The sequence below is a fragment of the Podarcis bocagei genome, assembly GCF_964188305.1.
Source record: "Podarcis bocagei genome assembly, chromosome: 12".
In the NCBI taxonomy this organism is placed as follows: Eukaryota; Metazoa; Chordata; class Lepidosauria; order Squamata; family Lacertidae; genus Podarcis; species Podarcis bocagei.
The window spans coordinates 39,879,114-39,893,283 of record NC_138137.1 but is presented as its reverse complement, the minus strand read 5'-3'; the positions used below and the strand labels follow the sequence as shown (position 1 = coordinate 39,893,283).

The 14,170-nt window shown below is 44.5% G+C and overlaps 1 protein-coding gene across 5 annotated transcripts in view; it reads left to right on the top strand.

Moving 5' to 3' along the window:
- Positions 1–14,170, top strand: part of ARHGAP21 (Rho GTPase activating protein 21) — a 108,014-nt gene that overhangs the window by 38,742 nt on the left and 55,102 nt on the right. For all 5 annotated transcript variants that reach the window (XM_081163122.1, XM_081163121.1, XM_081163123.1 and 2 more), the window contains 2 exons: positions 8,874–9,056; positions 14,041–14,065. In XM_081163122.1, coding sequence (XP_081019248.1) covers positions 8,874–9,056; positions 14,041–14,065 — 208 coding nt within the window. Of the gene's footprint in view, positions 1–8,873; positions 9,057–14,040; positions 14,066–14,170 lie in introns of those variants that run through there.

Below are 14,170 nucleotides of genomic sequence, written 5' to 3'. Positions count from 1 at the left end.
TCAAAGCGGTTTACAAAAGATAAAACAGTAAAATCAAGAAAAATTTGCAACCATAGTTTTAAAGCATTCAAAAATTAAGATACTAAAACAGGTTAAAATAAATAAATAAAGTAAAATTTCTAAGCGACTTTATAAGTGGGCTTGTCTAAAGAAGAATGCTTTTAGCAGGCGCTAAAAACAGCACAGTGAAGGCGCCTGCTTGATTTCAATTGGCAGGGAGTTCCAAAGTGCCACACTAAATGACTGAGTTCTTACAAATGTTGAACGGGTATGATGTGGCACGTACTACTTCTTAAAATCATGTTGGTTTGGCTTTTCTAAAGCACCCCTCATACTGTTGTGCACTATTCAAAATATATTTGAATAGTTTTGGACATTTCTTGCAGGTGTTCTTTTTAAAACCATTGAGCAGCAGTAATGCCTGTTTGTTGACGGCCTCTACGGAGGTATTCTCATACCCTTTGGTTTTTGTAGGAGGTGGGAAGCATTCTTAACACAAAATCTTTGCCATTGAAAGTTTAATTGCCATGACTGTGACCACTAGGGGTTACTTAGCCTCATTAGGAAACATTTTAGTTAGGGTTTCGTTTTGGGTCCCTGTGTCTTTAAATGGGAGGGAAAGATGTGAATAGCAGTTCTGTACACTTTGGCATATTTTCCATTGCAGTTCAAGGTGCATCCTGCCAAGTGCAAATACCTGAGAGGTTTGGAAACTTGCCATATTCCGTTCTAATTTCTCTTCTACTTCCTCCTCCTGTATGTTCCAAGCTAGACAGAAGAGTCCAGACTGCATCTATGTCCGGGTAGATTCCCAGGTTTTGTTATCAAAATGCCAGGGCCCGTTTTGCACTCAGATTCTTAGCTTCAGCATGCAACCAAGTTGCCTTAGTTAGGTCACTCCGTGTTCCCAGGTTTCACAGCCAGCCTTGGACTACTTTATTAGAACCACTCTCTTCTCCCCCCTGAGCTGCAGATGGAGTTCCCATGAATTTCACTGCAGCCTTGATGGAGCCCTGCAGCTGTGTGGAACTATTTTTCACACGGAGTGCAGTGCATAGAGTAAATAGTTTCACAGGCAACTGAGGAAGCCAGAGTGGTCAGCAAATTCTGGTGGCTAAAGGAAACGGCAGGAAAATATAGTGCATGCAACTTTCCCAGGGATTCTTGGACTCTTACCTTTGTACTCCAGGTTGCATTCCAGACACGTTAACAGTCAGAATTTCTACAACACACTTCCCCCTTATTTCCATCCAGGTATACAACAGGCATTATTTCAGGTCAATAATACATTCCAGGCAGGTGAAAGTACTAGAGGAGAGCATGGAGCAGGGCTGATGAGAGGCATGGCCTCAGTAAAGCCACATCACGTCTGTGGGTTTGACCTCTCTGCTCCTGGCCTATATTGTTTGGAAGCTGAACAACCCATGGTGCAGTGAGCATCCAAAATATATATTTCCTTATTAGAACTGGGTCTGGAGCTGATCAAACCCTGGGTTGAGTCTAGGAGTAGCCAATGTAGTACCTTCCAGATAGGGACGCGGGTGGCGCTGTGGTCTAAACCACTGAGCCTCTTGGGCTTGCTGATCGAAAGGTCGGCGGTTCGAATCCTCATGACGGAGTGAGCTCCCGTTGCTCTGTCCCTGCTCCTGCCAACCTAGCAATTCTAAAGCATGCCAGTACAGGTAGATAAATAGGTACCGTTGCGGCGGGATGGTAAACGGCATTTCCATGCACTCTGGTTTCCGTCACGGTGTTCCGTTGTGCCAGAAGCGGTTTAGTCATTCTGGCCACATGACCCAGAAAGCTGTTTGTGGACAAACGCCAGCTCCCTCGGCCTGAAAGTGAGATGAGCTCTGCAACTACATAGTTGCCTTTGACTGAACTTAACCGTCCAGGGATCTTTTACCTTTACCTTTTTATTTACCTTCCAGATGCTGGCAGATCACAACTCCCATCTGCTGTGGTCTTGCAGGCTGGGGCCGATGGGAGTTTTGTGGTCTGACAGCATCTGGAGGGACACCATGTTGGTGTTCCCTGGCCTGGAAACCCCGTCGACTTGGCTGGAAAAGTTAGCTACACCACTAGTAGTCCTGCCACGTCTGACACCAAGAAAAGTGGCAGGTGTCATCTCTGTGGTTAACACTATGGCAGAAAATCATAACCACAATGTCTTCAAATGAAGCTGCTGGCCATCAACATGTCTATATGTTAAGTGTATGAGTTGTGCAAACGAGTAATTATTGTTTGTTCTTTATCTACTGACTATTACTTTGAGTGGCTGTCAATGAAAAAAAAAAGTATGCTCACAGCAATCCACTAGAATTTAACCCAAGTAAGTTTGCTCTGAGTGCCTGGCCAGCCAAATGCCAACTCTGCATGTTTAGAATATCATTTAACATTCTGAGCCAGAGAAGAAAAAAACCCTCAATTCAAAATACATCCAAGCAAATCCATTTCCTGAATCAGGTTATTGCAGATTGCAAAATAATTGCTTATGAGGGCATAAGTAGTAGAAGCATGAGTTGCTTGCGCTCCCCCCTTGCTTCTGTGTAACACACAAATTACTGTGACAGAGAATTCCTTTGGTTTTAAAATTAATGTGAGGCATGCTTTATAAAATATATTTTTTTCCAGAGTTGTTTTATTGTGCAGCTGCATTGCTTGTCCCAGCAGTAAGGCAAATGAAGCTTCACTCTGATGGGAGAGCACCTTTCCGAAATGACACATTGATTCATGAATAGCTTTGACATGGTTATCGTTCTTCTTCAGTTCACAAGCAAGAGCGTGCAGAAACTCTGTTCCCAGCAAGTCATTCTTGTCTGTACAAATCAGAATCTTCTTGTGTGTACCCTCCCTCCCTCCCTCCCCCCCGTCCTCCTGCTCCTCCTCCCCCATTGCATTTTATAGCATTATGGTATGAACTGGGCTACTTTCCTTTTCCCTAAGAAGTTCTGGTGGAAGAGATCATGGAGCAGATAAACCGCTGTGAAAACAGCTTTGCTGACCTGATGTTCTATAGCACCGGATCTTATTCTGATCACAGGACTGGGTGAAGATTCCTCTTTGGATGTTGTCCAGAGGATAAACTCTTCTTGGTTTGTTCGGTGGTTGATGTTGTTTTTTGCAATGGCCATCCTGTTGTCCTTACGACTGATCTCTTCCACACCACTGATGGCAGTTCAAGCTCAGGCAGTGTGGGACGAATCCCAATGGGTATGGAGCAATTGTTTAACCTTTATATGTTGTGTCCTTGCGTGGGAGGCAGCATGATAAGCTTAAGTGTCAGTTTGACACTTCTGTGAGTAGCAGCAATTCACATAGAAATGTAATACAATTGGTCTAAAGCTTTGCCAGTCAGTTAAATTACCTATTTGTAAAAACCAAAGTTTTCAGTTCTGTAAGGGAATGCATTGTAAGTAATGCATGTACATTTTGATATCAGATTTCAGCATCAGGAGTTGAGCTTTTAATGATCAGAGGTACTGCATCCTATATCTTCTAGCTGATCGTGTTCAGATTAAAAGAGGTGTAAACTAAATGGGTCGCTGCAGAGGCTTTTAAAAAGAAGTTGGTAAAATCAACCATGCGAGCCATGTAATTGTTTAGCTTTCACAACTGGAATTTTACACTTCGATGTTGATTAACCCACAGGTTTTGATGAAAACAAAGGGCCAGTTCTCATTTTACTTCTTGTACTCAGGTTTCCATAAGTGTGATTTTAACTAAAGGGGAACCTTCTGGCTGAATGTGTTATTACAAATGTAGCAAATAAAAATAAGTAAAATTACCGGGAAGCCAAATTCATATGATCTGTGTTTAAACGAGAAGTCTGCTTGTGTGTTTTTCTTTTCAGTGTCTATCCCTTTAAAATATACATAGGCAGATGTCAATTGGAACCTACTTATGTGTATTTTAAAGGGGCATGTGTAAAATGTTTGTGTGTGTATATATATACACACACACACAAACACATCATACAAGAGCTTTGGTTGTGACTTACTAGCTGCAGTTTTGCACTGAGCCCAGTTTATATTTAGCACTAGTACTTTTCATCTTGTTGCATATGAAATAATAATAAACAATGAACAAGGTCATCTGTTGAAATACCTGCAAGAAATGTTCTTTTGCAACAAAACAAATTTGAAATGGTTGCCCCGATTTATTTAAGAACAATACTGTATCAAATTATAAAATACACTTGGGTCCTGCTATCCACCCACACGCTATGTGAATTCACTTATATAAAGGTAAATAATTATGCCCACACATTGCTATACACTCTGTAGATTCAGATAGCCAGATATCTGGAGTTGGCGCACTGCCTTAATTCCTTGCTTGTTTTGCTCTACTGGTTGGCAGATATTTTGGGGCAGAAACTATGCATAGAGGTGGGTAGGGAACAAGATTGGGCAAATCAGTTTTTCTTTTGCTTCTCTTTTGCTGTTTGGCTGCACCAATTCCATTGAAAAAGTGGGGAGATAAGTTGGGAAAATCCCAGATTAGAAATGTTCCCATAGGAATCAATGGAAATTGCGGACTCGTTATGCAAACACTTGCCTAATGAATGATTTCCAGGAAGCACTAGTTTGGTAAGCGGGACCTGTGTGTACAGTGTTGAAAGTAACAGTTTGAGAATTGTCTGGTACATTGGTTGAAATACCCTCTTCTCCAAAGGAAAGGAGGTCAGGTGTTGGGCCTTCTCATTGTCAGGTGTGGGGAACCTAGGTGCTTTTGGTCCATAGCCAGTAATTGCACCCTGATAGAAGTAGAAGTAGAACATTTTTGGAATAACTAGGGTTTAGAAATATGAGTGCTTGAGAACTGCGGTTTTACTGTATTTGTAGAGTGTTCAGGGTATTGAAGCCCTAATCTGCTATTTTAAAGGGAGTGCCCATTTGGACTTGGTAAAATTCCAGGTGATTTCAGTTGTTGTTGGATTGGGTTCACGGTCTGCAGAATTTTTGCATTCAGCTGCTCTCAGATTCAGCCTCAGGTTAATTGTAAAGTGAGTGTGATCATTCATGCCACTTGAGCAAAGTTGTTCATGTGGAAACCTTTATTCTAAATGGGCTGTTTCCTTTTTGCTTACTGATATAAATAGTTTCTGAACTCTGGCTATATTGTGTATTGGGGGTTGACCCTGGATAATCCAAAACTAAATTTTATAGTGAGATTTTGCCATCTAAACTTTATTCATCAAACTGCAGCTCTGTTTGATATAGCATCTGAGGGCTACTTCACACACAGCTCTCTTTTCCTATACAGTAATATTTGTGCAGGGAAAGAAGACATGTTGCAGTGTAATGTGTGAAGTATATGATGTTCAGGTGATGCACGCAGTGGCTTCTAATCAACTGTATTCATGGCAAAATAAATACTTGCTCCATGTGGCACACACTGTATTCATTCATAGTATATTTTGAATCCCGTCTTTCTAGGTCAAGTGAGCTTTTCAGAAGGGTTAGCATGAAGGTTTCAGAAGCTGATGAAGGGTTTTGAGCAAGAGCTGATGGAATACACTCAGATTCTTGAGATAACCTGGTCCTATTAGGGGGTTGGCTTAAAGCAGGCATCAGGCATGTCCAACTCACAAGAGACTGTGATCTACTCCCAGTATAAAGAAACTGGCAGTAATCTATCCATTGGAGGGAGGAGGAGCGTGCGTGGGGTGGGTGGATTGCCCAGAGTTCTTGAGCTTTTTTTAGGAGGGAAGTGCCCAGAGTTCTTGAGCTTTTGGGGGGAAGGACTGCACAGTTTTTTAGCTTTCCCCCCATAACTTTTTGTACACAGTAGGGATCCCGTGATCTACCAGGATCAGCCAGGGATCTGCTGGTAGATCACAGTCCACTGGTTGGACATCCCTGATAGTGCACAGTACTTGCTTCTGCATTTGCATATCATAGGAGGGTTTTTAATGGGTATATGTTCTTAGTATTGATGTAAAAAAGACATGATAGTGGTTTGGGAAATTGCTGGTTGATGTTCATTTTGTTACTGATTATGATGAAGATACAAAATAAAGGGAAAAGCACTGAGCAACGGCTGCCTTCTAAATTCTATCTTCTCTGGGATGCGGGTGGTGCTGTGGGTTAAACCACAGAGCCTAGGACTTGCCGATTGGAATCTTGGCGGTTCGAATCCCCACGATGGGGTGAGCTCCAGTTGTTTGGTCCCAGCTCCTGCCAACCTAGCAGTTCGAAAGCACGTCAAAGTGCAAGTAGATAAATAGGTACTGCTCCGGCGGGAAGGTAAACAGCGATTCTGTGCGCTGCTCTGGTTTGCCAGAAGCGGCTTAGTCATGCAACATGACCCAGAAGCTGTACACCGGCTCCCTCGGCCAATAAAACGAGATGAGCACCGCAACTCCAGAGTCAACCACGACTGGACCTACTGGTCAGGGGTCCCTTTACCTTTACCTAAATTCTGTATTCTAGGCTGGCAGCATTTTATAGAATGTGGATTAGGAAATAAAATTCTTCACACTAGCTGCGCTTTCATTCTTCACAAAGCTGCGCTTTGGTTTCTGAACATTTTCACAGTCGAACGGCCTTCCGGAATGGATTCCGTTTGACTTTCAAGGTATGACTGTATACTGGGCTGCTGAGGTCCACCATTTGGAAGCAGGTGCAAAATAGTCGCCAGGGAGGGGTAGGGGAAGGAATGTACTTTTAGAATTAATAAACAAAATGCCTCTGAACTCATGCTCAGTCCTCGGATTTGTTTTTAGTACCAGAGCTGAGCTCATGGTCCTGTTTTACCCCCTTTCTTCATTTTTAATCTAATTCAGAATTTGGGAGCCCTTTTGTGGCTATCAAATAACAGTGTAGCTCCTTCAAATCACTAAGCGCTATCAGTAAAGACCTACCTTATCTTCTGTCTGTCCCTAGCATAACTAACTAAATGGTGCTGTAAGATGTGGTGATATCACTCTGATAGTACTAAAAATAATAATAATGGATTAGATAGCTTTGAGGAAGGCTGTGGCAGTTATTAGCCATGAGTGCAATGGAACCCCCGTGTTAATTCCCTCCCACCAGGTGTAATGGCTTACCACCAACTTGGATGCCTTTATACGTTCAGACAGATGAATGCAACCAATCAATATGGCAATGCAGATGATAATGCAATCAGTGGTTTTGTTGTTGTTTAGTCGTTTAGTCGTGTCCCAACTTTTCGTGACCCCATGGACCAGAGCACGCCAGGCACTCCTGTCTTCCACTGCCTTCCGCAGTTTGGTCAAACTCATGCTGCTGGCTTCGCGAACACTATCCAACCATCTCGTCCTCTGTCGTCCCCTTCTCCTTGTGCCCTCCATCTTTCCCAACATCAGGGTCTTTCCCAGGGAGTCTTCTCTTCTCATGAGGTGGCCAAAGTATTGGAGCCTCAGCTATAGGATCTGTCCTTCCAGTGAGCACTCAGTGCTGATTTCCCTAAGAATGAATAGGTTTGATCTTCTTGCAGTCCATGGGACTCTCAAGAGTCTCCTCCAGCACCATAATTAAAATCAATGGTTACTAGCCACAATAACTATGTTCTCTGAATACCAGTAGCTTGGAATTTCATGTGAGGAGATCAGAGCACTGTTGTATTCATGCTGTGCTGGTGGGCTTCTCATAGGCATCTAGTTGGCCACTGTGATAGCAGGATGCAATTCCTATGTTGTTATGCCACTGAATTCCATATGCTACTGAAAACAGTAGAGAAATGGCCTGCTTGTGAACTTCCTGAAGATACTGGATTAGCCACTGTTGGAAACAATAAGTTAGCTTGAAACTGGCGCTGATCTTATAGGATTGCTCTTTGGCCCATTCATATATTTTTTTATGGAAGTACTGAAATGTATGATAAATTCTGACAAGAAGTTGCCGTGGCGAGCCAAAATTAGAAGTGGGAAATTTCCCTAGGAATAAACTCAGTACAGAGACCAACCAGCTCAGTGTCATTTTCAATAAATAACAAATGATTAATCTCACAAATCCGGAGGAAATTACTTTCCCCACCACCTTAATTCTGTTTTGCTGCTTTAAATATTTTTTTATATAAAAAAATAGTATTCTTATTTAGGGTTCTGCTTTCTATTTGTATTTTTGTATCGTTTCCAGTAACAGAATGTGTTGTTTGTGAATCACTTGGTGAATAGGCCTTTCATTGCATCTTTGCCAGATTCCTGAAGGGAAGGGAGTTGGCAGGAGAGGAAAAAGCAAGAGAGGTTACAAGGTAAAAAGTAAAAATAAAAATAAAAATCTGGTGGAACAGCTGCCCATCAAATGACAGTTGATTGCAGAGCAGAACATATGAATCTTAAGTGTAGAGACAGAATGGTCTTCTGTGCAATATATATATACATTTGGTGATACAAATTTTTGACAAGAAATTCCAAAATTAGTGTAAAGAGCTTTCTCCCTGGAGGAGGATGATCCATCAGATGGATTATACTGCCATCTAGCTCCTGTGCCTCCAGGAAGCGAGCCAGAGCCTTGCTTGTTTTGATGTCTGAAGCCAAGCTTGTGGCTTGTTTCTTTCTTGAAAGGTTTGTTCTTGACTTGCTGCTTGTAGTTTATTCCGAGGACATCCACAACAAGCCAAACCCTGGCTTGTTTCTGATGGTGGGGCAGCAGCAGCAGAACCCAGAGAGAGAACTCTTCAGCGGTGTGTCCCAGCACACAATGAGTTCACATTGAACCATACTTTCAAACAACAGCAAATGTGATTTTAACGTGTTGTACAAACTGGGCCAGAGAGGTGAAAATTTGCAAACTTCTTTTGCAGAAACCAGTCTTTGCAGATGAAATTTCTTCCAGTAACATGGTGAAAAAAAAGCATGTAACTTAAAGTCAGAGGTTGAACTTCCAATTCTTTTTTGTTATTATTAGGTGTCCAAAAATAAAGATGGAAAAGAACAAAGTGAAGCTGTATCCCTGTCAGAGGATGAAGAAACGTTTTCCTGGCCTGGTCCCAAAACGGTAGTTTTGCAAAGAACATCACAGGGTTTTGGCTTCACCTTAAGGCATTTCATTGTTTACCCCCCAGAGTCTGCTGTTCAGTTTACGTTTAAGGTGAGTGAAATGAATATTCAACAAGTAACTCATTGGTTATAGTGATACATATGAACTGTAATGAAAAATATTTTTCAGTACAGTACTGCAAAATAGTAGCCTTATAGATATCTAGCCATACATTTCAGTTTAGCAGTGAATTCACACTAAACCTCCTTTTCATTTTTGCTTGTTGCAGCCTAATTTCTAATTTCTTTTTACTTTGTTGTACCACCGTGAATGGTGGTTTTTATTGATGTATTTTTATTTTGTTCCGTTTTATTTTGGTTTGGGGTTGGATATTGAGTGGGGTGGGGATTTGTTTTGTTGGTACAATTGTTTTGATTTGATTTGTTCTCTATTTTGTAAATGGAGGTTGGTTTGAGGCTTGGGATTGCTACCGTAGTGGGGCGAGGGAGGTATGGCGGTGGGGGCAGATGTCATAGGCGAAGGGGATCGAGATACGGATATGCTCGTACCCCTTCCAATCTGTGCCCCATCCCGAGGGACGAAGGTAGGGTGAGCAAGGATTGCTCACCTCCGTCACTGGTGTTGTGCAATGCCAGGTCTATAGGCAAAAAAACCGCCACCCTGCGAGACTTCTTCACCTTGCAGGGGGTCGACCTGGCTTGTGTGACGGAGACCTGGGTGCGCGAAGGGGAAACTGTTACCTTACGAGAGATGGCGCCCCCGGGTTTCTCCGTCCTCCACCAGTCGTGGACTGTGGGCCGGGGGGGAGGGGTGGCAGTATTAATCCGGGAAAATTGTTCTTTCAGGGCTCTACCATCGCCATCAATCCCCGGCATTGAATGTGTTGGCCTAGTGTGGGGCTCCGAGGAGAGCTTGGCTGTCTGGCTGGTGTACCGGCCACCTAGCGCACCAACAGCCACCCTGTCAGGCCTGCTGGAGGCGGTGGCCGGCTGGGCCTTGGAGTTCCCCAACCTATTGGTACTGGGGGACTTCAACATCCATGCTGATGCCATTCCCTCCTCACAGGCTCTGGACCTGGTGTCTTCCATGGCGACACTAGGGCTCTCCCAGTTTGTTTCGGGCCCCACACATCAAGCAGGCCACACGCTGGATTTGATCTTTGGCGCCGGTATAGATGTGATCATGTCTCCCTCGATGAAGGTGCCATGGTCTGATCACTACGCACTGAAAGCCAGGATTGATTTTCCACCCCCACCCTGCTTAGGTGGCGAGCCAATTTGGGCTCGCCCGCAGAGGCTGATGGACCCTGATAGATTCCGTCAGGCCTTGCGGGACCTTGCTCCCCCTGGTGACTCATTGACTGAGCTTGTTGAGGGCTGGAATATCCAGCTCCTAGCAGCCATCGATGAGATCGCACCTAGGCGCCCTCTGCGACCCCGCAGAAACCGGGCTCCCTGGTTTACCGAGGAGCTTCGGAAAATGAAGCGGGACCTCAGACGGCTAGAGCGAGTATGGCGGGGTGCCCGTGACGGAGCTTCAAGAACATCTTATAGGGTTTTTATGAAAACCTACGAGATGGCAGTGAAGGCCGCTAAGAAGTCCTACTTCTCGGCCTCCATTGCCTCCGCTAGCTCTCGCCCGGCGCAATTGTTTAGTATAATTAGGTCTTTAACGTCCCTTGAAGGACAGCCAAATTTAAATAACAATTCGACACACAGCTGTGAGGCATTTGCGAGCTTTTTTGCGGAGAAGGTCCTGTTGCTCCACCATGACCTCCCTGCCAATTTGGATACAATAAAGGAACTGGAGGCCCCTCGACTGTCCTCGAGTCCAGTATTGGACCACTTTGACCGGATATCCCCAGCCGATGTGGACAGACACCTCCAAGCTGGAAAGCCCACCACTTGTCCTCTTGACCCGTGCCCGTCCTGGCTGATTAGAGCGTGTCCAGACGAGGTGTGGGCCCCCCTGGGTGATATCATCAATTTGTCCCTTGGCACTGGGATATTCCCAGGGGAACTGAAGGAGGCAGTGGTGTGTCCGCTCTTGAAGAAAACATCATTAGATCCTTTAGATCTATCCAATTACCGCCCGGTTTCGAATCTTCCATTCCTGGGTAAGGTGATTGAGAGAGCGGTTGCTGAACAGCTTGGTAGGTTTCTGGATGAAACATCTGCTCTCGATCCATTCCAGTCCGGCTTCCGCGCTGGTCATGGGACCGAGACGGCTCTGGTCGCCCTAACAGATGATCTCCGCAGGCAGCTGGATCGAGGCGGGTCGGGGCTGCTGATTCTTCTAGACCTGTCAGCAGCCTTCGACATGGTCAATCACGAACTTCTGGACCACCGCCTTGCCGACGTGGGGATCCAGGGCACAGTCCTTCAATGGCTGCGCTCGTTTCTCTCCGGTCGGGGACAGAGGGTGGCGCTTGGGGGGGAATTGTCATCGCGCCACTCCTTGGTGTGTGGAGTGCCTCGGTGCGATTCTCTCCCCGATGCTTTTTAACATCTTTATGCGCCCCCTCGCCCAGCTTGTCCGGAGTTTTGGGCTGGGTTGCCATCAGTATGCTGATGACACCCAACTCTATCTGTTGATGGATGGCCATCCTGACTCGGCCCCAGATACACTGACCAGATGCCTGGAAGCTGTGGCTGGATGGTTACGTGGGAGCCGGTTGAAGTTAAATCCTTCAAAGACAGAGGTCCTCTGGCTGGGACGGAGCGATATAGGATTGAGGGGGCAACTCCCATCTCTTGCGGGTGCAATTAGTGCCAGCATCGTCCGTTAAGAGTTTGGGTGTAATCTTCGATACCTCCCTCTCTATGGAGGTGCAGATTACAGCTATAACAAAGGCAGCATTTTTTCATCTCCGCCAAGCTAAGCAGTTGGCTCCTTATCTCTCTCGCCCTTACCTAGCCACTGTGATCCACGCAACGGTCACCTCCAGACTGGATTATTGTAACTCGCTCTACGTGGGGCTGCCCTTGAGACTGACCCAGAAACTCCAGCGGGTGCAGAATGCCGCGGCGAGACTCCTTATGGGGTCTTCGCTGCGAGATCATATCCATCCGGTACTATACCAACTGCACTGGCTCCCGGTGGAGTACAGGATCAGGTTTAAGGTGCTGGTTTTGACCTTTAAAGCCCTATACGGCCTAGGACCCTCGTACCTACGGGACCGCCTCTCCTGGTATGTCCCACAGAGAAATTTATGGTCTGCAAATTAAAACACCCTAAAGATCCCAGGCCACAGAGAGGTTAGGTTGGCCTCAACTAGAGCCAGGGCTTTCTCGGCCGCGGCTCCAATCTGGTGGAACGCTCTGACATAAGAAACTAGGGCCCTGCAGGACCTGACATCCTTCCGCAGGGCCTGCAAGACAGAGCTGTTCCACCAGGCCTTTTGTCAGGGCGCAGCCTGACCCCCTCCTCTGGCAATCTGCACAAAATTTTGCTTGATGGTTGCCATTAATTTGATTTTAATTTGATTTTAATTTGATTTAATTAATTTTATAATGAATGTTTTAGAATGTTGGACTATTTTGATTGTTGTTAGCCGCCCTGAGCCCGGCTTCGGCTGGGGAGGGCGGGATATAAATAAAATTTATTATTATTATTATTATTATTATTATTATTATTATTATTATTTAATGCTGTGGGTCTTGTGTCTGAGTAAACATGCATAGGTTAGAGCAGTTGGGTTGTTGTTTTGTGAAGAGTTGAATTCTCTTGCCAACTAGAGTTTTAAGTTCCCTTTCCATTGGACTAATTTGTGGTGCTGTTAGGTTTATTACTACCCCCGCTTCACCAGAAGGTTCCGGGGGGGGGGGCGGTTATAGCAAAAATACAGCATTAAAACAAATTACAGTTACGATGGGTCCTAAAAATATTTATGTTAAGTAAGACCAAGGTAAAAAGATGCGTCTTCAGCATGTGACAAAAGCTGTACAATGAATGTGCCAGGCACATCTCTGTGGGGACAGAATTCCACAACATAGGGACTGCCACAGAGAATACATCTCCCCTCAGACCTCTTGAGGGCGGTGGAACTACCGAGAGCTCTGCAGATCTTAACACCCAAGAGGGTCTGTAGGTAAGGAGGTGGTCTTTTAGACATTTGGGACATAAACCCTTTAGGGCTTTAAGCATTAGCATGAGCACCTCAGATTAGGCTCAGAAATGAACTGGCAACCAGGGGGTGTTTATTATGGGAACCTCAGCCAGTAATCTTGTAACTGCATTTTGGACCAGTTGATGTTTCTGAGTCATCTTCAAGGGTAGCCCCACATCAAGCGCATTGCAGTAATCCAAGCTGGAAGTTACCAGAGCATGGATTATAGAGGCCAGATCATCTCTGTCCAAAAGGGGCTGCAACTGGCGAACCAGTCAGAGCTGGAAAAAGACACCCCTAGCTACTGAGGCAGCTTGAGCCTTCTGTGAGTCACTTTGGTAGTTTATGGTTTGCCGAATAGTAGTTCACATACTTTAAAATAGTATACCAAACCTCCCAAATGACACGCAGATTCATGCAACCATTATGCAGAAAACCATACAGTTAAGCACCCATTTGAAAGTACTAAGTAAACTGATAGCAACAATAGAAAATGTGAATGGAGGAAAACCTGTTGTGGGGCGTAAACTTCACATGCCAAAGGTCACAGGTTTAATTTCTGGTATCTCAGCATGAGGCTGGCAAAGTCTTTGGAACTAAATGGACCAAGGTTCTGACTAATGAGGTTCTGACTAACGATTGTGAAGCAGCTTCCTTTGCTCCTTCTGAACATTTCTACAAATAGGGAACTTCAGCATGAAGGACTACAATAAAAAAGCTATATTTAGAATAGCTTTCTCAACTTACTTTTATCTGCTAGTTGTCTCCTTATTAAACATTAATTTGATGGCTACTCATTTGGAAGGCTTGTCTGATTTTTCAAAATTTGGGCAATTAGGTTCTCCCTTAGCAGCTGTAGAACAGTTCTGAAATAAATAGTTTTGAAAAGCCTGGATGCGAATGTTTTGAAGAGCTCCTTCTGCTTTAATACAAGGACTTTGAATTTTTTATGATTTCCTTTTGCAGGATGAAGAGAATGGAAATAAAACGGGTACGTTTTCTCTTTGATTCTTGTATGTTGTAATCGAATAGTCTAAAATCCATAGTTCCTGATACAGTTGTACCTTGTAAGTTGAACAGAATCCCTTCCGGACGT